Source organism: Podarcis raffonei, chromosome 12 (genome assembly GCF_027172205.1).
Source record: "Podarcis raffonei isolate rPodRaf1 chromosome 12, rPodRaf1.pri, whole genome shotgun sequence".
In the NCBI taxonomy this organism is placed as follows: Eukaryota; Metazoa; Chordata; class Lepidosauria; order Squamata; family Lacertidae; genus Podarcis; species Podarcis raffonei.
Genome location: NC_070613.1, coordinates 4,497,544 through 4,522,943, shown reverse-complemented (window position 1 = coordinate 4,522,943; position 25,400 = coordinate 4,497,544). Strand labels below are relative to the sequence as shown.

General features: G+C 49.4%; 1 protein-coding gene across 5 annotated transcripts in view; it reads left to right on the top strand.

Annotated features, from left to right (window-relative positions):
• Window positions 1–25,400, top strand: part of NBEAL2 (neurobeachin like 2) — a 217,823-nt gene that overhangs the window by 162,218 nt on the left and 30,205 nt on the right. For 4 of the 5 annotated variants that reach the window (XM_053409366.1, XM_053409369.1, XM_053409368.1 and 1 more), the window contains 12 exons: window positions 418–574; window positions 1,529–1,614; window positions 5,609–6,358; window positions 9,005–9,183; window positions 10,416–10,575; window positions 12,035–12,172; window positions 13,860–14,165; window positions 15,484–15,633; window positions 17,444–17,601; window positions 19,277–19,401; window positions 20,540–20,660; window positions 23,582–23,739. In XM_053409366.1, coding sequence (XP_053265341.1) covers window positions 418–574; window positions 1,529–1,614; window positions 5,609–6,358; window positions 9,005–9,183; window positions 10,416–10,575; window positions 12,035–12,172; window positions 13,860–14,165; window positions 15,484–15,633; window positions 17,444–17,601; window positions 19,277–19,401; window positions 20,540–20,660; window positions 23,582–23,739 — 2,488 coding nt within the window. The remainder of the gene's footprint in view (window positions 1–417; window positions 575–1,528; window positions 1,615–5,608; window positions 6,359–9,004; window positions 9,184–10,415; window positions 10,576–12,034; window positions 12,173–13,859; window positions 14,166–15,483; window positions 15,634–17,443; window positions 17,602–19,276; window positions 19,402–20,539; window positions 20,661–23,581; window positions 23,740–25,400) is intronic. The other variant, XM_053409367.1, reaches the window with a different exon arrangement.

Genomic DNA, 25,400 nt, shown 5'->3' with positions numbered 1-25,400 from the left:
ATCTGGTGGGAGGGCGTTCCACAGGGCGGGTGCCACCACCAAGAAGGCCCTCTGCCTGGTTCCCTGTAACTTGGCTTCTCACAGCGAGGGAACCGCCAGAAGGCCCTCGGTGCTGGACCTCAGTGTCCGGGCAGAACGATGGGGGTGGAAAAGAGGAAGGTGGCTGCGTGGCTAGCCCTTTTATCGGGTCAACTAGGGTCAAGCCCATCTACCTGGCCACACACAGGGGGAGTAGGCTCCAGAGCAGGTAAGACAGGAAGTCCTCTCTGTCTGGAGCAACATTCCCTTGTGTGTCCACTCTAGGAAAACAGGAAATGTTGTATTTGACTGCTTCCATAATGATACACCCACACTTATGGTGTAGGTGCGTTTCCCATTCTCACGGGATGCTAGCTTCCTCGTCCTTTCTCCGCACAGATCCTGTACAAAATGCTGAAGTACGAGAAGATGAACGAACGGAGCAAGCAGCGCCTGAAGCTGAAGGACGTTGGTTTCCTGGGCTTCATCTCGTACCTGAACGACATCCCGGTTTCCATGCTGATCCGCTACCTTTGGGAACAAGTGATTGGACCAGGTAAGGCCCAAGGAGAGATGCGGGTGGCGCTGTGGGTTAAACCACAGAGCCTAGGACTTGCTGATCAGAAGGTCGGCGGTTCGAATCCCTGTGACGGGGTGAGCTCCCGTTGCTTGGTCCCTGCTCCTGCCAACCTAGCAGTTCGAAAGCACACCAGTGCAAGTAGATAAATAGGTACCGCTCTGGCGGGAAGGTAAACGGCATTTCCGTGCACTGCTCTGGTTCGCCAGAAGTGTATTAGTCATGCTGGCCACATGACCCAGAAGCTGTACACCGGCTGCCTCGGCCAATAAAGCGAGATGAGCGGCACGACCCCAGAGTCTGTCATGACTGGACTTAATGGTCAGGGGTCCCTTTACCTTTACCTTTAAGGTCCAAGGAAGACGGTTCAGAAACTTCACCTGGTACAAAATTCGGCAGCCAGGTTGCTCACCATTTAAGGATATTGCACCAATCCTGGTCCAACTCCACTGGCTGCCAATTAGTTTCCAAGCCATGCCAGTTTTGACCTATAAAGCCTTAAACAGCTCAGGACCTGACATCTAAAGATGTGCAATGAAGGCACCAGGCGGGCCTCCCTGGGGAGAGCAGCCCTCAAGCAGGGAGCCACCACAGATAAGGCCCTGTTCTCATGTTGCCGCTCTTCGGACCTCTCGTGGAAGAAACACACCCTTTGAGAACCACTGCCCTAGATAATCCCAGTGTCGTCGTCCCCCCAGGGGGCAGTCCTTCCCACTTTGAGAACCGTTGAGCCTAGGACCCGGGAGAGACCAGGGTTCGAATCCCCGCTCGGCCATGAAGCTCCCTGCGTGATCTAGAGCTCATTGCTCACTTTCGGTCTCACCTCGCAGGGTTGTTGCGAGGATAAAATGAGGGGGGAGGAACCATTGAGCACCCTTCTGTTTCCTTTTGCTCCAACCAAGACTGTGTTCTGCTTCCTTGCTTTCTCCCCAGACACCCCAAACTACAAGGATTTGTTGGCCGTGATCTACCTCTCGCACCGGGCAGAGCTGACCGTCAGGCTGGACATCTGCAGAGAGGTGAGGGGTGGAGCCAGGATCTTACCAGCTCCTGAGATGCTTCATCCGAGCAGGGTGAAGCAGCCCAGTGCACACGAAAAAGCATGCAAAGGAGCCTTGCGCAGAGTCAGGCCATTGGGCCTTTGGAGCCAGTGGACTCTGCTATGACTGGCAGCTGCTGGGCAGGGTCTTAGGCAAAGAACTGTCAGTGGGAGATGCCAGGGCTTGAGGCGGGAATTGTAGAGTTGGCAGAGACCATAGGGGGACACCCAGCCCTCTGCCACCATTTCCAGGTTAGAACTGAACTGTTTATTTATTTTCCGGCACCACGCATTAGTGCATAAGTGCGCGCCGGGAGAGGGACACTTGCGTTCAGAAGCATTGCTGCTTGCAACTAGGCAGAGCACAGCCATCGTGGCTAATTCTGGGAATGGAGTTGAGAGATGACCTAACTTGGGGAGAAAACAGTAAAGACCTGATGTAGAGAGCACAGCAGAGGTTATATTTTCTGAGAATCCTCCGGAAAAACAATCTCTCAAAGGACCTGCGGATGGCATTTTACCATTATACTGTGAAGAGTGTATTAACTTACGGTCTCTGTGTGTGGTTTGGGAGCTGCACGGTCAGGGAAAAAAACAATGCTGTCCAGGGTTGTAAAGACTGCGGAGAGAATAATTGGGTGCACTCTTCCCACTTTGGATCAAATCTACGCTTCCAGGTGCCATAAGAAAGCTGCAGAGATAGCGCAGGATAGTGCCCACCCTGGAAATGATCTCTTTCAGCTTCTGCCTTCTGGAAGAAAGTACAGGGTTATAAAGACTAGGACTAGCCGCCTGGGAAACAGTTTTTATCCAAATGTGTTTTTGGTTTTAAACACAGTGTAAGGTAGTCTCTAATGGGACGCGGGTGGCGCTGTGGGTAAAAGCCTCAGCGCCTAGGGCTTGCCAATCGAAAGGTCGGCGGTTCGGATCCCCGCGGCGGGGTGCGCTCCCGTTGCTCGGTCCCAGCGCCTGCCAACCTAGCAGTTCGAAAGCACCCCCGGGTGCAAGTAGATAAATAGGGACTGCTTACTGGCGGGAAGGTAAACGGCGTTTCCGTGTGCTGTGCTGGCTCGCCAGATGCAGCTTTGTCACGCTGGCCACGTGACCCGGAAGTGTCTCCGGACAGCGCTGGCCCCCGGCCTCTTGAGGGAGATGGGCGCACAACCCCAGAGTCTGTCAAGACTGGCCCGTACGGGCAGGGGTACCTTTACCTTTACCTTTTAAGGTAGTCTCTCTCCTGCCAACCTAGCAGTTTGAAAGCACGTCAAAGTGCAAGTAGATAAATAGGTACCGCTCCGGCGGGAAGGTAAACGGCGTTTCCGTGCGCTGCTCTGGTTCGCCAGAAGCGGCTTAGTCATGCTGGCCACATGACCCGGAAGCTGTACGCCGGCTCCCTCGGCCAGTAAAGCGAGATGAGCGCCGCAACCCCAGAGTCGGCCACGACTGGACCTAATGGTCAGGAGTCCCTTTACCTTTTTAAGGTAGTCTCTGTCTGAGTATATTGTATTCAGTTATGGGGTATCAGAGTTTTTAGGGGCTGACCAGGCTGAGATAGCAGGCTTGTGGGTTTTTGAACGACTGATGTATATTTTTTTCAGTTTTGTTGTTCTGTATGGGACAAAGCATCCATGACAGATGACGCGGGTGGCGCTGTGGGTAAAACCTCAGCTCCTAGGACTTGCCGATCGCATGGTCGGCGGTTCGAATCCCCGCGGCGGGGTGTGCTCCCGTTGCTCGGTCCCAGCGCCTGCCAACCTAGCAGTTCGAAAGCACCCCCGGGTGCAAGTAGATAAATAGGGACCGCTTACCAGTGGGAAGGTAAATGGCGTTCCGTGTGCTGCGCTGGCTCACCAGATGCAGCTTGTCACGCTGGCCACGTGACCCGGAAGTGTCTGCGGACAGCGCTGGCTCCCGGCCTATAGAGTGAGATGAGCGCACAACCCTAGAGTCTGTCAAGACTGGCCCGTACGGGCAGGGGTACCTTTACCTTTACCTTTTATGGGACAAGGACAATAAAGATTATCGTATTGTATCGTAATAGAAACCGATAGCCCTCTCCTCTGCGAATCTGTCTAGCGCTCTTCAAAGCAGGATTGTGAAAAGCACAGCTGTAACGCTATCGCCAAACTCCTTCACGGACGCATTTGCACCAGGCAGAAATCTAAAAAAATCTAAATGCACAGCCCCCCCCCCGCTCACACCAGGCCTGGCCTGGGACATTTCGGGTGGCAACCTCCCCTCTTGCCAGGGAAGAAGGGTCGAGGGAGGAACTGCATCAGCGACAAGGGGAAAATAAAGTGGCTGGGGAGGCCTGGCCAGATGGGTGGGGTATAAATAATAAATTGTTGTTGTTATTTTATAAAGAGCTGGAATTGGGAAAAACTTGGGAGGAGACCAGCAGCACCTCCCGAAGGGAGACCGTTCCACTGTTGAATGGCTCTTGCTATCATAAAGTTATTCCTGATGTTTAGCCGGAATCTCTTTTGTTCCTATCTTTTGGGCTTGTCCACATTTTGTCACTGTCAGAAAGTTCTTCCTGGTGTTTAGTCAGAATCTCCTTTCTTGTAACTTGAAGCCATGGGTTCGAGTCCTGCGCTCCGGAGCAGGAGAAAACAAGGCAGCGGCAGATCCAGCCTCCAAGAGACATTGTAGAAAATAATGTGGGTGTGAGCTCTAGAGATCAGGCCGACAGAGGGTGAAAGCATCGGATTACACTCACGAAAATATTCTATAGTATTTTGGGCAGATAATAATATTTTTTTTTATTTATACCCCACCCTTCCCGGTTCAAAAACCGGGCTCAGGGCGGCTAACAACAATTTTAAAACACTTAATTGTAAAAGCAGCATAAAATACAGTATAAAAACACGAATAACAATTAAATTTAAAAATTCAGAAATCAATTTAGGGGAAATAAGCATTAGATAATCCCCAGGGCTAGCTGGTTGAATTGGTCCTACTTCGGCCAGCGAGGAGGCCAGGAGAGAATTGGCTGTGGGGTCTCTGAGCAGGTAATCTTCATAAAAGGGGAGGAGGAGGGAAAAGAAGGGAAATAAAAGATCAGGCTGAATTCAAATTAAAGGCCAGGCGGAATAGCTCTGTCTTACAGGCCTGACGGAAGAGGTTCAATCCCACAGGGCCCTAGTCCCATGGGACAGAGCATTCCACCAGGTTGGAGCCATCACTGAGTAGGCCCTGGCCCTGGTGGAGGATAGTCTGACTTCCTTAGGGCCCGGGACCTCTAAACTATGGTTGTTCATGGACCTTAAGGTCCTCTGCGGGGCAGACCAGGAGAGGCGGTCCCATAAATACGAGGGCCCTGAGATAGCATTCCTTTGAGGCCAAATCTTCTGCCCTTTGTGGATCCTGCCGCTTGAGGTGGTCATCTCATGGGTAGACCGGCCCTGCCTCTCCCTCCCTCCCTCCCTCCCTCTCTCTCTCTCTCTCTCTCTCTCTCACACACACACACACTCAGCAACCCCTTACCGTATTTTTGCTCCATAAGATGCACCTAGTTTTTAGAGGAGTAAAGGGGGAAAGCCCCATTTTTGGTGGGATCAGCTCACAGTTGTGCAGCTTCTTTTGCAAAGGGGGGAAATCATGTTTTTATGGGGTTCAGCTCACAGTTCTGCAGCTTCTTTAGGAAAGGAAAGGGAGCCGTTTCTACAGTTTCCAGACAGATAATCTAACCAGCCAGTCACATGTCACTGGGGAAACAAACAGCCTCTGCCTGCAGAACATTCAACCATGTATGCCTGGGTAAGGGAACCAGCAACTGACCACACATTCACTCCATAAGACGCACAGACATTTCCCCTTACTTTTCAGGAGGAAAAAGTGTGTCTTATGGAGCGAAAAATACGGTACTTATGCCCACCAAGTTGTGCCATCTTTGGTCAAGCTCAACATCCACAACAGCTGCCAGCCCGCTTGCCCCAGCCTGGATGCCAACGGCTCCCCTTTTTCTCTTCCAGCTCTTCCGCCTGATCTACAAGTCGCAAGACCTGGCCAAGCAGACGGTCAGGCAGCTGGCCAAACTGGCCGGCTGGCAGGACACCCTCACCAAGCTCTACGTCAAGGAGTCCTACGAGTCACGCCAACACAGCCTGTCGGGCTCGGCCAACGGTGGAGGCGGCCTGGACCTCCCGAAGGCCTCGGACCAGCCGGGCGCAGAGGCCGGGAAGGAGCCCGCCAGCGCCGCGCCCCCTTCGGCCTCTGACCTCCAAGATCTGGACGTCTTCCTCCCGCTGGGATACGAGGCCTCAGACCCGGAGCTGTCGGAAGGCTTTTCGGACCACTCGGTCTCGCCCACCAGCAGCCAGAGGGGCAAGGCTTTCCCGACGTATGGCTTCAAGTCGTTCGACTCCTCCGACCTGGCCAGCCGCTCCTCCTCTTCCAACACCATCGACGCTCCCGGGGCCACGGAGGCCCCCCAAGCGGGGGACACACTCCCGGCCGACAGGGTCTACCACCCGCTGTCTCCCTTCTCCATGTCTCCCTTTGATCTCGGCCTGGACTTAGGCAGCACCAGCTCGGCCGCCACAGCCGAGAGCGGAGACCAGACGCCCGTCAGCCTGCCGGGGACCCCGTCGCCGCTGGAGAACTTTAAGCCCTTCCCGGGGACACGGGTAAGGAAGAGCTCCAGCCTCTCTAACGTGCTGGACGACACCAGCTACCAGGAGACCTTGCCCAGTGACAGCATCTCCAACACCAGCAACCCTCAGGTGAGCCTCTTTCCCCTCCATCTTCCTGTGCGAGGTGTTGAGACAGGTGTGCAAACTCCGAAATCTCCACCTAAGCATGCTCTCTTTCTAGGACATCTTTTTTAAAAATAATAATAATAATTTTTATTAAGTTTTCCATTTTAACAATCCAGTCAGATCACATTAAGTATTCCAAATTATACAAATACATATCATATAGTCCAAATTATAAATTTTTGTTGGGGCTTCCCATGCTTCAGGTTATTCTTAGATGTTATCTTTCTTCCTCTCCGTCACTCTTGGCACCTCAGTGGCTGGCTTAATTGGCAGAATAATTACCCTTTCTGCGCTTGAAGTATGTCCAAGATCTTAAATCCAATTTTTTATCTTAAGAAATGGAACTTGGTGCACACGCGGAGACAGTGTCCAGGAGATCCGAACTCCCTCAAGGGCTTTCCATGCAGTGCCCCCACCCCCTCCTTCTTTACTAACTCGGGGGTGGTTTGTTGGACACCGCAGATGAGACTGCATCTTCCCTTCCACTGGGAAGAATTTGGGAGGCTGATTACTCCCATCTCAGCCTCTAAATTACCTCGTGGGAGCTGGAGAGATGGTATTGTCGGCCATCTTCTGCGGCGCCCCTAGCGGAACTCCCTCTTTCTAGGACATCTTAGCCAACCGGGTGCTCTCCAGTGAGACAGAGAGAGACTGTGTGGAGTAGTGGTTAGAGTCCCAGACAAGGAGCTGGGACACCAGGGTTCAAATCCCCACTCAACCATAGAAACTTAGATTTGTTGAGTCGCAAGGGACCCTGCAGATCCTCTAGTCAACGGGTTGGCGAGGTTTACCTCGCCTGGGCCAGTTCACTTCCATGGAGATCACTCCGTCAGCCGGATCCCATCTGCGCAGACGTGATTTCTGGCACCACGGAAGCGAGTCCCTTTCTCCACTTTCCCCGTGCGTAATTGCACAAACTTGGACTGCTCACCGTTTTCTCTAAACCGAGAAGTCTCTGTCACAGAACTGGACTCCTTGGCAGGTTTTGAATAAACATTCACAAACTCTTTATTGGTAACATACCGATAGACAAATTGATTATCTTTACAACTCTTTGGGTTAAACCACAGAGCCTAGGACTTGCCACTCAGAAGGTTGGCGGTTCGAATCCGCGCGACGGGGTGAGCTCCCGTTGCTCGGTCTCTGCCCCTTCCAACCTAGCAGTTCGAGAGCACGTCAAAGTGCGAGTAGATAAATAGGTACCGCTCCGGTGGGAAGGTAAACGGCGTTTCCATGCACTGCTCTGGTTCGCCAGAAGCGGCTTAGTCATGCTGGCCACATGACCCGGAAGCTGTACGCCGGCTCCCTCGGCCAATCAAGCAAGATGAGCGTCGCAACCCCAGAGTCGGTCACGACTGGACCCAGACGTCAGGGGTCCCTTTACCTTTACAACATGCAGAGAATAGTATGTGCTGAGAAACCAGAGAGAGGAGCTGAGGGAAGTCTGTAGGGTGGATTCTTCTTTTTAGGGGAAGGGGGGGGGGAAAATGGGGGAATGAGGATGATGTATTTTTTATAAATTGTTATGTTGAAATTCGTAATTAAAAATATTATTATTATTTTAAAAGAGAAGTCTCTGTCACAGAAATACCTGGAAGGAATTAGCAGTTTTGGAAACAACCCAACCTTCCTTTAAATTTGCTTCACATGCCCATAGTGATATTCTTTCTAGGCAGTCTTAAGCTACTTCAATGTTGTTTTGGCTTTATTGTAATGCTTCAGTAGCTAATGAAGCACAAAAGGAAGCAAAATCTGTATCTACAAATACTCAAGCATGAAAATTCTGTTGTTTAACTCTCTGCCTGTACTGCTTTTTAAACTGATGAATGGCATACAGGCTGTAAGCTATTTTAATATGCAGAAAATCCTCTTTTCAAAACTTGAGTATTAATCAGGGTGGTGCAACTCTTTTTCTTAGTAATAATAATAATAATAATAATTAATTTATTATTTATACCCCGCCCATCTGGCAGGGTTTCCCCAGCCACTCTGGGCGGCTTCCAACAGAATATTAAAATACAATAGTCTGTTAAACATTAAAAGCTTCCCTAAACATACTTCAGGTTTGTATGTCTTCGATGTCTGATCCTAAATACAATTATCCAAAACTAAGCTAGCATTAGAAAAATCAGAAAGTGTAATTCTGTTTCTGGGAGTCTCTGAATCCCAGGAATCGAAATTTGGGTAGGACCACCGTCAGACCAATGTTAGTGTTGCTTTAGAAGTCAAAATACCAAACGATCTGTTTCTAGCATAATAAAAAACACATGGCTTATTTGTGATATGAAGTGCGTATGAGTTAAATGAGATTCATCCTTCTCTTGCAAGAATATATTATTTCTCTGGTGCTAGAATGGCTTTACTTTGAATCTTTGCATTCTTTTCTTTGCGCAAAGGTGAGCAGCAAAGACTCATCCGTAATGTGACAAAATAACTCCTCCCCCCAATAAAAAATTAAAAATAAACTGAGAAGTCTTGAACGCGGCAGCTTTTCCTCGTAGGGGAGGCTATACACCTCCTTAGTCCCATTGGCTGCTCTTTTCTGAACCTTTCCCAAGCCTGCAGGATTCCTTTTGGGGTGAACTCACCTGTTGCTTCCTCCCTCCGCAGCAGACACCTGAGGAAGAACTGTGCAACCTGCTCACCAACATCGTCTTCTCGGTCACCTGGCGAGGGGTGGAGGGCTGGGACGACGCGGCCTGGAAAGAGCGCGGGCAGGTCTTCTCGGTCCTCACCAAGCTGGGCTCGGCCTGCGAGTTGGTGCGCCAGCCGGACGAGATCAAGCGCAGGTAAGGCCTGGCATTTGAGGTGGGCAGAGTGTAACCTGTGGATCCGATCCAGGGATAAGACTCTTGTTGACTGCCCTGCGCTGAACCCAGAAATTCTCCCTTTTCTGGGTGCCTTTGGAAGAAAGTATGCGTTCTGTTTTCCAAAAGTCAGATGGTGTTTATTTCCTTGACATCTGGTGGGAGGGCGTTCCACAGGGCGGGCGTCACCACCGAGAAGGCCCTCTGCCTGGTTCCCTGCAATCTCGCTTCTCGCAATGAGGGAACCACCAAAAGGCCCTTGGCGCTGGACCTCAGTGTCCGGGCTGAACAATGGGGATGGAGACGCTCCTTCAGGTATACTGGGCCAAGGTAGTTTAGGGCTCGAAAGGTCAGCACCAACACTTTGAATTGTGCTTGGAAATGTACTTGGAGCCAATGTAGGTCTTTCAGGACCGATGTTATATGGTCTTGGCAGATGCTCCCATTCACCAGTCTAGCTGCCGCTTTCTGGATTAGTTGTAGTTTCCGGATCACCTTCAAAGGTGGCCCTTCTTCTTCTTCCTCTTCTTCTTCTTCTTCTTCTTCTTCTTCTTCTTCTTCTTCTTCTTCTTCTCCTTCTTTTATTTATACCCCACCCATCTGGCTGGGTTTCCCCAGCCACTCTGGGCAGCTTCCAGCAAAATAATAAAATACAGTACAGTGGTACCTCAGGTTACGTATGCTTCAGGTTACATACACTTCAGGTTACAGACTCCGCTAACCCAGAAATAGTGCTTCAGGTTAAGAACTTTGCTTCAGGATGAGAACAGAAATTGTGCTCCGGCAGCGCGGCAGCAGCGGGAGGCCCCATTAGCTAAAGTGGTGCTTCAGGTTAAGAACAGTTTCAGGTTAAGAACGGACCTCCAGAACAAATTAAGTACTTAACTCGAAGTACCACTGTAATTCATCAAATATTAAAAGCTTCCCTAAACAGGGCTGCCTTCAGTTGTCTTCTAAAAGTCTGGTAGTTGTTGTTCTCTTTGACATCTGGTGGGAGGGCGTTCCACAGGGCGGGTGCCACCACCGAGAAGGCCCTCTGCCTGGTTCCCTGTAACCTCACTTCTCACAATGAGGGAACCGCCAGAAGGCCCTCTGAGCTGGACCTCAGTGTCCGGGCAGAACGATGGGGGTGGAGATGCTCCTTCAGGTCTACTGGACCGAGGCCGTTTAGGGCTTTCAAGGTCAGCACTGCCTCACCTCTCTTTCTCTCCCAGCCTCCTGGAGATGATGATGGAGTCGGCGCTGACGGACATCAAGGAGGCCACCCTTGCCATGCTGCCCAGCCTCACGCAGAACGCTCTCAAGCTGCTTCGGCTCCTCCAGGACTTCCTGTTCTCTGAGGGCCACAGCAACCAGGCCTTGTGGAGCGAGAAGGTTGGTGGAAGCTTTCTAGCTGGATGCAGGGGCCTAAATTATCAGTTCTTCTCCTCTGCAACGGCAACATGGATCTGTGCACCTTCAGCGCTGCTCCAAGTCTCATTGCTTGGGGAAAACCCGGGGGGGGGACTTGGGCAGCTGCGCGGAGGCAGGGGGGGACCTTCAGTCTCTGCCACAGCTTCATAGGGGCAAGACCGACCGGAGATGGTTTGCTGTGCTCATTAGGCCTGATAGATCATTCTTTGTCTAATAAAGAGTTAACTCCAGCCTGCTCAGTGTGATTTCCTGCTGGCTCACTCCTGACCCTAGGTGGTTTCTGAATTCTCCTCCAGGGAGCATAAGAGGTCGGTGTGGCGATCACACAGGGTCCACGGAGGTTTCACCGTCTATTGATCCCTGTGCCACCGCTTTATTTCTCGCCACCCAGACCCTACCTGGGACAATACTGAGTCCAGTCAGGGTTAAACTGGAACATAAACTTCTGTTTATTTATTGCAGTTTAACGAGCACGTGGTTTCCTAAACGGTATCGGTCAATTACAATCATGGGGTGCCTATCCAGACCTATAACTTCCGCTACCTGCTCTCGCTCACTAAACCACCTCTCAGATATTTACTCCTCTTCCTAGCTCTTAACTGTTCCTGACTCAACTTATTCGCTACACTAAAGCACGTCAAAGTACAAGTAGATAAATAGGTACCGCTCTGACGGGAAGGTAAACGGCGTTTCTGTGCACTGCTCTGGTTCGCCAGAAACGGCTTCGTCATGCTGGCCACATGACCCGGAAGCTGTACGCCGGCTCCCTCGGCCAGTAAAGCGAGATGAGCACTGCAACTCCAGAGTCGGTCACAACTGGACCTAATGGTCAGGGCTCCCTTTACCTTTACCTTTATGTTCATAGATTAGGGATGCGGGTGGCGCTGTGGATTAAACAACAGAGCCTAGGGCTTGCATATCAGAAGGTCGACGGTTCGAATCCCCGCAATGGGGTGAGCTCCCGTTGCTCGGTCCCTGCTCCTGCCAAGCTAGCAGTTCGAAAGCACGTCAAAGTGCAAGTAGATAAATAGGTACAGCTGCGACAGGAAGGTAAACGGCGTTTCCGTGCGCTGCTCTGGTTTGCCAGAAGCGGCTTAGTCCTGCTGGCCACATGACCCAGAAGCTGTACGCCGGCTCCCTCGGCCAGTAAAGCGAGATGCGCGCCGCAACCCCAGAGTCAGCCATGACTGGACCTAATGGTCAGGGGTCCCTTTACCTTTACTTAACTCAACCTCCCCACAAACTCTATCCCAATTTACTCTCACTCCAACGAACTCCTCCCAGAGCTGTTTTTATAGTCCCTCTGACTCCACCCCCTGGGTCCTGATTGGGTAACCTGTTTAACTATTTCACCTCCAGCACTCTCCTATGTTAACATCACAGTCAGCCGTCCTTCTGCTTCTCTCTTCCTTGGCTCCAGGTTTATGAGGGGGTCAACAGCCTGCTGGACAAACTGGGGGTCTGGCACCACTTGGCCAACGGCACCTCCGACTTGAAGGAGATGGCGCAGATCGGCTTGCGGGTGCTCATCGGATATATCTCACTGGAGGACTTACAAGTAAGTTGCCCAGCTAACTTGAGGGGCCCATCCTCCTTCTTCCAGTTCCTGGTGATTCTGGGCTGCTTTTGCAACATGTGCAAAAGATCTCCCCCAGGTTTGCTATGTTTTTTTCTTTTTTAAAATAAATTTTTATTAATTTTCCAATTTTATAACAAACGTATCAACAAATAAGAAAAACATAAGACTACCAAAAAACAGACAAACAAACATTTATCCTGACTTAAATAATCCCACTTCTTTTGTTATCATTGTTAAATTACTTCCTCGAATCCCCCTGACCGAGTTTCCATATTTTCCATCATTGTAGCAGTTTTCCAAAACTATTTTCGCATAAAGTTACCAGATCAATTATCATCTTTCTTTCTTTTCATTTTGACTTTTATCCATAATGCTCTACAATATTACATATTTAAATCCTAGGCCCATCTGTTACTCACAAGTAATTCTATTTAAGTTATCTTAGCATGTTTAACTAAGTAATCTTTAAACTTCTTCAATTCCTCTTGGTACTCTTCCTCCTTCTGGTCGCGGACTCTTCTGGCCAGGTCGTCCAGCTCCGAAAAGTCCATCATCTTCATCTGCCATTCCTCCACTGTTGGTACATCTTGTGATTCCCAATTTTTGGCCAACAAAATTCTAGCTGCAGTTGTGGCATACAAAAACAATCTAACATCTTTCTTGGGCAATTCCAAACCTGTTATTCCACGTAGAAAGGCTTCTGGTTTCTTAATAAATGTATATTTCAACATTTTTATCAATTCATTATAAATCTTTTCCCAGAAGTCTTTCAGGTTTGCTATGTTTTTTTCTGCGCAAGGGGAGCTATTTTTTCTTTTTCTTTTTTCCCCCTTTGATTTTAAAAAGTATAAACATGAGATGGACAACCATTCACGATCCAAATATCGAAATTACTCTGAATCTCCTTACTTACCCCTATCCCTTCCATGGGTCCTAGTTGTAGTATTTACAACTGCATATCAATACATATCCAAATTTTTATACTTCTAAATTATCCGTACTTTCTGCTACTTTACGAGTGTGATTAAAATCCTGCCAATGTTCTGACCTGCTTGCGATGGTCTCGTGGATAAATTATAAACTTTCCCCGTTCTTTTTGAAAGTTATTGTCTTCTTGATTTCTGAGCTTCCCAGTTAATTTTGCCATTTCGGCATCGTCCATCGTCTTGATTTGCCATTCTTCTCTGGCCGGGGTTACCTCTTCCTTCCGTCTCTGGGCTAGTAGCATCCGTGCGGCTGTTGTAGCGCACATAAACAATCTTTTCTGGTCCTTTGGTTTTGGGGGGGATTACTGGGTTGTTGTTTTTATTTTGATGATGTATTTTGTGGTTTTATATTTTGATTTTATTCCGTGAACTGCCCTGAGACCTCCGAGTATGGGGCGGTACAGTGGTACCGCTTCAGGTTACAGACTCCGTTAACCCAGACATAGTACCTCGGGTTAAGAACTTTGCTTCAGGATGAGAACAGAAATTGCACAGCGGCAGGAGGCCCCATTAGCTAAAGTGGTGCTTCAGGTTAAGAACAGTTTCAGGTTAAGAACAGACCTCCAGAATGAATTAAGTTCTTAACCCGAGGTACCACTGTATATAAATTCAATGAATGAATGAATGGCTGGTTCTTCTGTTCCTTCCCGCCTTCAACCGCTCCTCTCCTCCCTCTCCAGCTGCAATCCATGGCCTACGTGAAGCTCCACAGCCTTCTGCAAACGGCCTCGGCCCCCAAGAAGGATGAGGCCTGCTACGTCCTGGGCAAACTGGAGACCCCCCTGCGCCACTCGCTGCACACCAAGTCGGAGACCTTCTCCTGGCTGGTGCCCATCATCCGCACTTTGATGGACAAGTGCTACGACACCCTGCGGCTGCAGCACTTCCTCCCCTCCCTGCCCCCCACCAACGGCAGCCCCACTTTCTACGAGGACTTCCAGGAGTTTTGCACCACCCCGGAGTGGATCGCCTTCATCGAGAAGCACGTAAGTGATTGACTTCCATCGCTTACACCGCACTTCCTATATACACCGTATTTTTCGCTCTATAGGATGCACCGGACCATAGGACGCACCTGGTTTTAGAGGGGGAGAACAAGGAAAAAAAATTCTCCCCCTCTCTGCTCAGCGCCCCTTCAGCGAAGCCGCAGGACAAACGGAGCCCCTTCCAGTTCTCCTCCCGCTTCACTGAAGGGGCGCTGCGCAGCTCTCCCTCTCTGCTGAAGCCAGGAGAGTCTTGCCCTCCCGGCTTCAGCAAAAGGAACCCCAAGCCTTCGGAGCGCAGCGGGAACTCGCGCTGCACTCCGGAGGCTTCAGGCGGCTGGCTATCCCTGAAGCCTGGAGAGCGAGAGGGGTCGTTGCGCACCGACCCCTCTCGCTCTCCAGGCTTCAACAAAAGCAGCTTGAAGCCTCCGGAGCACGGGGGAGAGCTCCCACTGCGCTTCGGAGGCTTCGTGTTGGCTAGTGCCAGTGCGGTGTAGTGGTTAAGAGCGGTAGTCTCCTAATCTGGGGAACCGGGTTCGCGTCTCCGCTCCTCCACATGCAGCTGCTGGGTGACCTTGGGCCAGTCACACTTCTCTGAAGTCTCTCAGCCCCACTCACCTCACAGAGTGTTTGTTGTGGGGGAGGAAGGGAAAGGAGATTGTTAGCCGCTTTGAGACTCCTTAAAGGGAGTGAAAGGCGGGATATCAAATCCAAACTCTTCTTCTTCTTCTTCTATCGCTGAAGCCAAGGAGCCTGCGTTCGCTCCATAGGACGCACACACATTTCCCCTTAATTTTTGGAGGGGGAAAAGTGCGTCCTATACAGCGAAAAACACGGTACATTTTAAGCAAGATTGTATCTGTTATTCCATATTTTCATACTGAAATATTTGTAGAATAAATTTGGAAGAAATTCTTCCAACTTTTCTTCTTCTTTCTCTCTATTTCTTCTTCTTCCTTTTTCTTTTCTTCTCTTTTTTCTAAAAATTATTTTTACATTTTATTAGATGCTACCAAAAAAATGAAAAGGGAAAAAAAAGAAATAGAAACAATACACAACCATACATAAAAACATTTATCTACACAGTTTTCCAGAATGCAGACTAGGAAAGAAGAAAGACAAAAAATAAAAGAAACAAGAAAAAAAAAGAAGAAAAATACTTTTCATAATAATTCCAAATTCATACTTCAAACATTACAATATATAAATCCTAGTTAAAATATTATATTTGACCCGCTGCCTCTGACCCAGTGGATGCAGAGGTTTTTTTTATAAAACAACAGCTCTTGATGGATCTTCCCCGGTGGGGTCTCCTCCACAGGTGCAGCCCACCATGGCCCAGTTTGAAGTGGACACATTCGCCAAGAGTCACGACCACATGTCGAACTTCTGGAACTCCTGCTACGATGCCTTGATGAGCAGCTCCCAGACGAGGGAGAAGGAGAAAGCAGAGAGCAGGAGGAGGTTCCAGGTAGGCAGCAAAGGGCAGGTACCCTGCGCTACAACGCCCACAGCTGGGTTGAAATTGAAATTGAAATACCTTATTGTCACTTGTATACAGTGAGATTACACGAGCACCCCCCGCTCAGCTCTCTTAGTCTTAATTCCCCTCGTTTACTGACGCACACCCACCAGACCCGAAAGCCAGTTGCCCTGTTGTTATCTTTTCACTCAGCAGCCTAACAGCCCACGGATAGAAGCTGTTCTTTACCCTGTTGGTGCGACTAATCCTGCTTCTATATCTTCTGCCCAAGTGCAGGAGATCAAGAAAGTGCCGGCCAGGGTGGGAATAATCAGCTGAGCTGATAAAAAGGTAGTTGAAAAAATATATACAGTGGTACCTCTGGATGCGAACGGGATCCGTTCCGGAGCCCCGTTCGCATCCTGAAGTGAATGTAAGATGCATCTGCGTGTGCGTGGGTCGCGTTTCGTCGCTTCCGTGCATGCGCGTGATGTCATTTTGAGCGTCTGCGCATGCGCGAGCAGCGAAACCCGGAAGTAATGCGTTCCGTTACTTCCGGGTCCCCGCGGAGCACAACCTGAAAATATTTAAGCTGAAGTGTATTCATCCCGAAGTATGGCTGTAGTAACAAAGCTGTATTCGGTGGATGAAAGTATATGGTGTTTGACATGAATGGGAATCCCGGACCCAGGGACAAAAAGTAACCAAGTCTTAATATCGAGATGTTAATGTTGAGAAGCAGGACTAAGATGTCTTTAGGGAAGTTTTTAATGTCTGATGCTGTATTGTTTTTAATATTCAGTTGGAAGCCGCCCAGAGTGGCTGGGGAAACCCAGCCAGATGGGCGGGGTATAAATAATAAATTATTATTATTATTATTATTATTATTATTATTATTATTATTATTATTATTATGTGGAGATAGTGGAGATATGCTCCAGAGATCCAGACCGTGGGGAGCCCCAAGAAATTAATAGATATAATTTGGACTATAATTTGATCTTTTTTATTTTAGTTTTTTTAGTTTTCCAAGTGGAGTATTATGATTGGATATTTAATTGGATTTTTTTATTGGAAAATCAATAAAAATGGGCACCACAGTTCAAGAAGGACACTGACAAACTGGAACGTGTCCAGAGGAGGGCAACCAAAATGGTCAAAGGCCTGGAAACGATGCCTTATGAGGAACAGCTAAGGGAGCTGGGCATGTTTAGCCTGGAGAAGAGGAGGTTAAGGGGTGATATGATAGCCATGTTCCAATATATAAAAGGATGTCATATAGAGGAGGGAGAAAGGTTGTTTTCTGCTGCTCCAGAGAAGCGGACACGGAGCAATGGTTCCAAACTACAAGAAAGAAGATTCCACCTAAACATTAGGAAGAACTTCCTGACAGTAAGAGCTGTTCGACAGTGGAATTTGCTGCCAAGGAGTGTGGTGGAGTCTCCTTCTTTGGAGGTCTTTAAGCAGAGGCTTGACAACCATATGTCAGGAGTGCTCTGATGGTGTTTCCTGCTTGGCAGGGGGTTGGACTCGATGGCCCTTGTGGTCTATTCCAACTCTATGATTCTATGAATTTCTATGAATTCTAAAAAAACAACAAAACTAGCAGTCGCACCCTTGAAAATATCCCGGCATCAGTTGATAGTTTCTCTCTCCCTTTCTGCTTCCATGGATGAACCGCGCCTTCCTCTTGCTCCACCCGCAGCAGGGACCCCCTTTCAGCCGAGGGGACCCCTGCCCCATTCCCCTTCCCTTCATCACCCTCTTCCCCTTTTCTCCCCCTCTCGCTCCCTCGCCCTTGGTTTTCCCCTTTTGCCAGGAGTTGATCTTGGAGCCGGTGATGAAGAAGGCCAAACACGAGAACATCCGCCACACCAATATGCTGAAGCAACTCAACAACCACCAGAACACCGTCCTGAAGCAATGGAAGGCCTTGAGGAGACTGCTCACCTCCCAGCGCTCTGCCTGGGCCGATCGGTAGGGCTCTTCTCATTCGTCCGCTGGTCTCCAGCCGCCTTGACCGGCGGCCGGACGGGGCAGGTGACCTTAGAAAAGCTGTGCTTCCGCTTCTGTGTAAGCTATTGAGGTTGAATCCTGACAAGTCAGAAGTACTGTCCTTGGGGGACGGGGGGTGGGCGGGTGTGGAGGACTCCCTGGTCCTGAATGGGGTAACTGTGCCCCTGAAGGACCAGGTGCGCAGCCTGGGAGTCATTTTGGACTCGCAGCTGTCCATGGAGGCGCAGGTCAGTTCTGTGTCCAGGGCAGCTGTTTACCAGCTCCATCTGGTACGCAGGATGAGGCCCTCCCTGTCTGCAGACTGTCTCGCCAGAGTGGTGCATGCTCTGGTTGTCTCCTGCTTGGATTACTGCAGTGCTGCCGGAGACCCATTGCTAGGCTAAACTGGCTGTTCTGGTTTACCTAGATAGGCTTCCTCTGGCATAAAGTACCGTATTTATTGCTCTATAAGACTCACTTTTCCCATCCTAAAAAGTAAGGGGAAATGTGTGTGCGTCTTATGGAGCGAATGCAGGCTGCACAGCTATCCCAGAAGCCAGAACAGCAAGAGGGATTGCTGCTTTCACTGCGCAGCAATCCCTCTTGCTGTTCTGGCTTCTGAGATTCTGAATATTTTTTTCTTGTTTTCCTCTTCCAAAAACTAGGTGCATCTTATGGTCTGATGCGTCTTATAGAGCGAAAAATACGGTAGCTATTTATGACTCTAGATTTGAAGGATTACCTGTATAGGGAAGCTTTTAGTCGTACCCTTGGTTGTCAAACGCCCTGGAACTCGGGACATTTTGGCTCCCGAACGATTGAAACCCGGAAGCGACTGTTCCGGTTTTCAAATGTTCTTTTGGAAGCCAAACATCCGTCGGGGCTTCCGATTGGCTGCTGGAGCTTCCTGCAGCCAATCAGAAGCCGCGCTTTGGAAGTCGAACAGACTTCTGGAACGGATTCTGTTCGACTTACAAGGTATAACTGTATAATGTTTTATTATGTTTTTATATACACAACACAATAGATAAACTTTATTCGCATTAGCCAACAGCCACAGCAACATAAAACAAGCAATATATACAAATACAATATATACAAATTTTAAAAAGACAGCAGTGGGTAAAAAGGGCAATCAAATGACCAAGATTATCATTCAGATAGTGGCCCTTAATCTCATTGCACCCTCGATAAACCTAGCAACCTTTGCTGTCGTCTGATCATTAAGAACAATGTGGCCGCAGATGGGCGGCCTGGGATGGTAAGTAAGAGTGGAGTAACGATCTCATTCCTCAGGTCTTTATAAAGGGGATAGGACAGGAGAACATGAGCCACTTTTTCCAGATTGCCATCTCCACAGGGGCAGAGTCGTTTCTCAGTTGGAATCTTTGGGTATCTGCCCTCAAGTACGGCAGAGGGCATCACATATAATCTGGCCAGTGTGAGGGCTGTTTTTATATATGTTGGAAGCCTCCCAGAGTGGCTGGGGCAACCCAGTCAAATGGGCAGCGTATTATGATGATGATGATGATGATGATGATGATGATGATGATGAAATGGCCTCGGCCTTATCCTTCCTGTTAATACCCAGGTTGCTGGAGGAGGGGACCTTACTGACACTCTCTCTCTCTCTCTCTCTCTCTCTCTCTCTCTCCAGAAATCCTCCCGAGATCCACTGGAAGTTGTCATGCGCCGAGACCTACTCTCGAATGAGGCTTAAGCTGGTACCCAACTACAACTTTGACCGTCACACGGAGGCCAGTGCTCTACGTGACAACCAGGGTGAGGAGGAGCGTCCCTGGGAGTAAACAGGAAGCTTTGGGTGACGGCCCATCGCGCGGCCCCATTTCTGTGAGCCAGCATCGGTGTGGCCGACTAGGGACCAGGGTTCAAGGGTTGCTCCCTGGCTAAGCTTGGGCCAGGCGCCGGTTCTCAGTCTTGACTACTTCGCAAGGTTCTTTGTGGGATAAATACAGGGAGAATAACCCCAGACCCCTGCCTTGAGGGGGAAAGGTGGAATATAAATGCTGCAGTGAAAAATCACCCTCTTCCGGCATTGGACTAGAGGACCTTTCCATCTCTGCACTTTTTTATTATATTTTTTATTTTTCAAAGCAAATTTACAACTAAAATAACAAACATTGAATCCAAAATAAAACAGTACAAGAAGACAAACAAGAAAAACAAACACAAGAGGAAAAAACAAACAAAACAAAACAAAAACACATCTATAAGTAAAACCATATTGACTTCCTTCCTTTGTTCTAAGACCTCGAAATTTTTACTCTTTCTAAATTGATGTGTCTAATGTAGATTTTAAAGGTAAAGGGACCCCTGACCATTAGGTCCAGTCGTGACTGACTCTGGGGTTGCGGTGCTCATCTCGCTTTATTGGCCAAGGGAGCCGGCGTACAACTTCCGGGTCATGTGGCCAGCATGACTAAGCCGCTTCTGGCGAACCAGAGCAGCACACGGAAACGCCATTTACCTTCCCGCCGGAGCGGTACCTATTTATCTACTTGCACTTTGACGTGCTTTCGAACTGCTAGGTTGGCAGGAGCAGGGACCGAGCAACGGGAGCTCACCCCGTCGCGGGGATTCGAACCGCCGACCTTCTGATCGGCAAGTCCTAGGCTCTGTGGTTTAACCCACAGTACCACCCGCGTCCCTTCATTCGTTACATACCGATAGGCTTACTCCAGAACAATGTTTTTTCATATACTCTTTAGCACATCCACATTCTTCCAATAATTTTTTGTCTGGTAAGACGCACAGCATTCATAAGGGGGCAATCGGTCCATCTCTGCAGTTCTGTGACTCTTATCATTTGTTAATTGTCCCTCGGGCATTCAACCCCCTGTCCCAGTGCGGCCGTGAGGTCAGGGTCCTGATCCAAGCATTCGTTTCCTCTGCCTTCCAGGGGCTGATTATTTGCACAACCCGGCAGAGCCGATCCCCTTAGCCGTCGCCAAGGAGGCAAAGGTCAGCGAGATGCAGGATGACCAGCTGGCGGAAGAAGACCTCTCCTTCCTGGATAACCTGTAAGTTCTCTTCCGGGCAACCCTGTGATAGATCAAATCCAATGGGGCGGCTAGCACAGCACAGAGTTAAACTCTGGAACTCACTTCTGCATGGGGCACCAAACTGGGTGCCTTTAAAAGAGAGTTAGAAAAATGCAACGTGTGCTGCCGATAGAAGTAGTACGACTCATGCAACACGTTGGCGACTGTGCTGGTCCCAGGGGGAGGTTACCGTGAGGCGTGGTCAGAGTCCGGTCCTGGGTCGAGGGTCTGGAGACTGTCCACCAAGGGCGAAGCGGGGTCCAAAGCAAGAAGCCGGGCGTAATCGTGAACTCCGGAAAAACAGGTCTGGGTGCTGGCAGAAACAGGTTTCCAACATCGTTGCTCCCGCAACCTGGGACTGGGCTGGCTGGCCTTTATCTCCTCTGAGGCATAGGGCGACCCCGGTCCACAGGTGACTCGCCTCTCCTGGCCTGGAGGCAAGCACTCCTCCTGCGGGAACTTAGTTCCCTCCGCCTCTCTGCCCTGAGCCTCTGCAGCTCAGGAGAGGCTGGAGGGTTACTGGACCCAGAGGCAACCTCACCTTCCCCTGACAGGGCTGGGAGAGGAGCACCTGCAGGCAATGGGTCCTCCATCACCTCTGGAGCCAGAGCGGATTCAGCTGGTGTCTGCTCCTGAGGATGCGGCACAGGTGAGGGCTCTTCAGATTCAAGCCCCTGCCCCGGCTCAGCCGGCCCTGGAGGCGGGGACTCCTGTGCAGGCTGGGATTCCTCCAGTTCAGCCTCTGAATCAGATTCCCAGGCCGTCACAGCGACTAATATGCACACAATAATTACCAGAATAATTACCGTATTTTTCGCACCATAGGGCGCACTGGACCATAGGGCGCACCCAGTTTTTAGGGGGGGAAATCAAGAAAAAAATCTTTTTTCCCCCAGCCCCAAAGAGCAGCGTACAGGCTGCGCACAACCTCTCCCTGCCGGAGGGGTTGCGCGCAGCTATGGAGCAAGCCAAGGAAGGGGGCGGGATGGATCCTGCTCGCTGTTTAGGCTTCCCCTTTAGCCCCACGCAGCCTCCCCCTCCCGGGAGAGGCTGCGTGGGGCTAAAGAATCCATAGCCCCGTGCAGCCTCTCCTTGCCGGAGATTCCCTTACCTCTCGCAAAAGCCCGCAGAAGCCGCGCAACTCCTTTAAAGAGATCGCGGCTTCTCCTGGCTTTTCTGGGAGGTGGGGGAGTTCCCCCACCTCCCGCAAAACCGGCAGAAGCCGCACACACTTTAAAAGGGCTGCACGGCTTCTTCTGGCTTTTCTGGAAGGTGGGAGAAGGGACTGATGCGGCCAGTCAGTCCCTTCTCCCTCCTGTGGAAAAGCCCGCAAGAGCGCACGGAGCTTGTGTGCGGCTCTTGGGGGCTTTTCCCGCCTGCCTCCCCCTGCATTCACTCCATAGGACGCACACACATTTTCCCTTGCTTTTTAGGAGGGAAAGAGTGTGTCCTATGGTGCGAAAAATACGGTATACGTTCTTTATCAGTCTTCTGAGAAAAATACAAAACCTTGTGCAAAGCCCACAGAGACTTGCGAACTACCCAACCTGAGATGAACTTGTAATGTCTGGTTTCAATGGATTTTTCAAATGCTCAACTCAGTCTTTTGTTTTCTTTATCTTTTGAGATACCAACAAAAGGTAAGGTCGGTGTTGTTCACAATACCGAGAGATGCTAGTGAAGTCGTAGATGGATGTTAGTGAAGTTGTGGACAGGGTGCCAGCGTTTTGCACCTGTTTCTCCCTGGCAGTCCAAGTAATCAAGAGGCTGATGTTTGCCCCCGAGGGGGACCTTTAACTGGGGCTTGCAGGTAGCCCACTCCCAAGGTAGTTTTCCGGGCTTCTTCAGTAGTCTAATCTCAAAGCCTTGATACTATTTCTTGGCTATTTCTTGGCTTAAGCTTAAGAGACTGATTTGCTAAAGAAATAGTATTCTCTATGAAATTGAATATCAATACATTGGTACCTCTGGTTATGTACTTAATTCGTTCCGGAGGTCCGTTCTTAACCTGAAACTGTTCTTAACCTGAAGCACCACTATAGCTAATGGGGCCTCCTGCTGCCGCCGTGCCACCGGAGCACGATTTCTGTTCTCATCCTGAAGCAAAGTTCTTAACCTGAGGTAATATTTCTGGGTTAGCGGAGTCTGTAACCTGAAGCGTCTGTAACCTTAAGTGTCTGTAACCTAAGGTACCACTGTATAGCTAGAATGTAACCTACTGTACTATACCCCGATGGGGCCCTTTTACTGTGGTTTGCAGGTAGCTGTGATGAAGGATGGTTAATAAACTTAATAAATAATAATAATACACTGGTAGCTTGGTTCGCAAACTTAATATGTTCCGGAAGTCCGTTCCAAAACTGAAGCGTTCCAAAACCAAGGCGCGCTTTTCCATGGAAAGTAATGCAAAATGGATTAATCTGTTCCAGACTTTTAAAAACAACCCCTAAAACAGCAATTTCACATGGATTTTCCTATCTAACGAGACCATGGAATCCATAAAAGGAAAGCAATAAACAATGTACTGCAGTTACACAATCAATCAAGCTGAACTGGGTTCCACACAGTCACAAAAAACAAAAGCAAAAGAACCACAAAAACAAAAATGCAAAATGCATAGCAAAAACAGACAGACCTCAGCATAACACTCAAAACAAAAGTGTGGCACTCAAATCGGAAGCGTAACACTCAAAATGGAGCACGTTTGGCTTCCGAAAAAAGTTCGCAAACCGGAACACTTACTTCTGGGTTTGCAGTGTTTGGGTTCCAAGTTGTTTGAGTACCAAGGTGTTTGAGAACCAAGCTACCACTGTAATAATAATAATAATCCAGGTGGCCTTCCAATGAGGTATAAAGGAACACCAAGCGTTACCTACCAATCCTTCGTCCATCCCTTCCAGGGTGGAGCCCAAAGAACAAAGTCAGAGGGAGAAGCTAGTGATCTCTGAGGACTGCGAGCTGATCACCATTGTGGCCGTGATCCCGGGGCGGCTAGAAGTCACCACTCAGCACATCTACTTTTACGACAGCAGCTGTGAGAAGGATGAGACCGAGGAAGGTAAGGGCTGGGTGTGTGGGGTGGCTCTGATCCCAGGAAGCACTTCCAGCTACCCAGGTCTAGAGGCCAGAGTTCATGGCCTCTCAAAAAAAGAAACAGGAATACCTCGGGTTAAGAACTTAATTCGTTCTGGAGGTCTGTTCTTAACCTGAAACTGTTCTTAACCTGAAGCACAACTTTAGCTAATGGGGCCTCCTGCTGCCACTGCGCCACCGCTGCACGATTTCTGTTTTCATCCTGAAGCAAAGTTCTTAACCCGAGGTACTATTTTTGGGTTAGCGGAGTCTGTAACCTGAAGCGTCTGTAACCCAAGGTACTGCTGTATCTCCCTTTTGTTTCTGAGCCCTGCCAGCTGCCATTGAACTTGATTTCACTGTCATGGAATTCTACTTAGTTTTGATCCAGAGCAGACTCCAACGTATAGCTAGCAGAGTAAAAACTTAAACATGTTGCAGGATTCCCAAAATAGACGAGAGGCAATGAATATTTCATCCAGAAGAGCTTTACTGCTACTGAAGGCAGATGAACAGAATGGTCACAAATCCAATACATTCAGGATTGGCCCTGTCCATAAGAAATCCAGTTGCAGCAGACTTAACTTAAACTTACAATAAAGGTAAAGGGACCCCTGACCATTAGGTCCATTTGTGGCCAACTCTGGGGTTGCAGTGCTCCTCTCGCTTTATTGGCCGAGAGAGCCGGCGTGCAGCTTCTGGGTCATGTGGCCAGCATGACTAAGCCTCTTCTGGCGAACCAGAGCAGCGCACGGAAACACCGTTTACCTTCCCGCTGGAGCGATACCTATTTATCTACTTGCACTTTGACGTGCTTTCGAACTGCTAGGTGGGCAGGAGCAGGGACCGAGCAACGGGAGCTCACCCCGTCGTGGGGATTTGAACCGCCGACCTTCTGATCAGCAAGTCCCAGCCTCTGTGGTTTAACCCACAGCGCCACCCGTGTCCCCTGAAACTTACAATAACTTATGATAAGTCTAAAACTTAACACTACGTACAGAACACCACACCTGAAGGAAGAGAGATAGAAAGAGAAGGTGAAAACAAGGCTCCTTCTGGCCCTACTTTTATAGTCAGCATGACCTTATCAGAAGAGATAAGAGAACCACTTTAAGCCAGCTGGTGTATTCAGCTTCTCGGAAGGAATAACCCAAACATCATGAACCTCCTGCTTGTTTCTTTCACACAGAGAAGCTTCCGGAACCCTCTGGAATTAATTAGAATAGGAAAGATCTCTACGCATCAGATAAATACTACCTGTACTAAGAAGTGCAAACTGACAGTCACAAGGGCCCAGAAAAATCAGTGGTTTGCAAACAGGTTGTTGAGATAGCACCATTGGGTCTCTCACCAGAGGGTGCTGTTGTTGTTTTTTACTTACCGGGTTTTCCCTGCAGAGGGCAAATACAAATTGAGCGGGCTGGAGAGAGGCTTGAATTTTGGTGTCCACAACCTTGTGTGAGTTGTGCAAAAATGCGGCATGTGTGAGGACACTCTCTCTCTCTCTCTCTCTCTCTCTCTCTCTCACACACACACACACACACTGTGGCGATCACACAGAGGACCCACGGACATTTGACAGTCTATTGACCATGTGCCGCCACTGCGATTGCTTTTTCCGCTTCTCACAGGGGCACACGGAGTCCA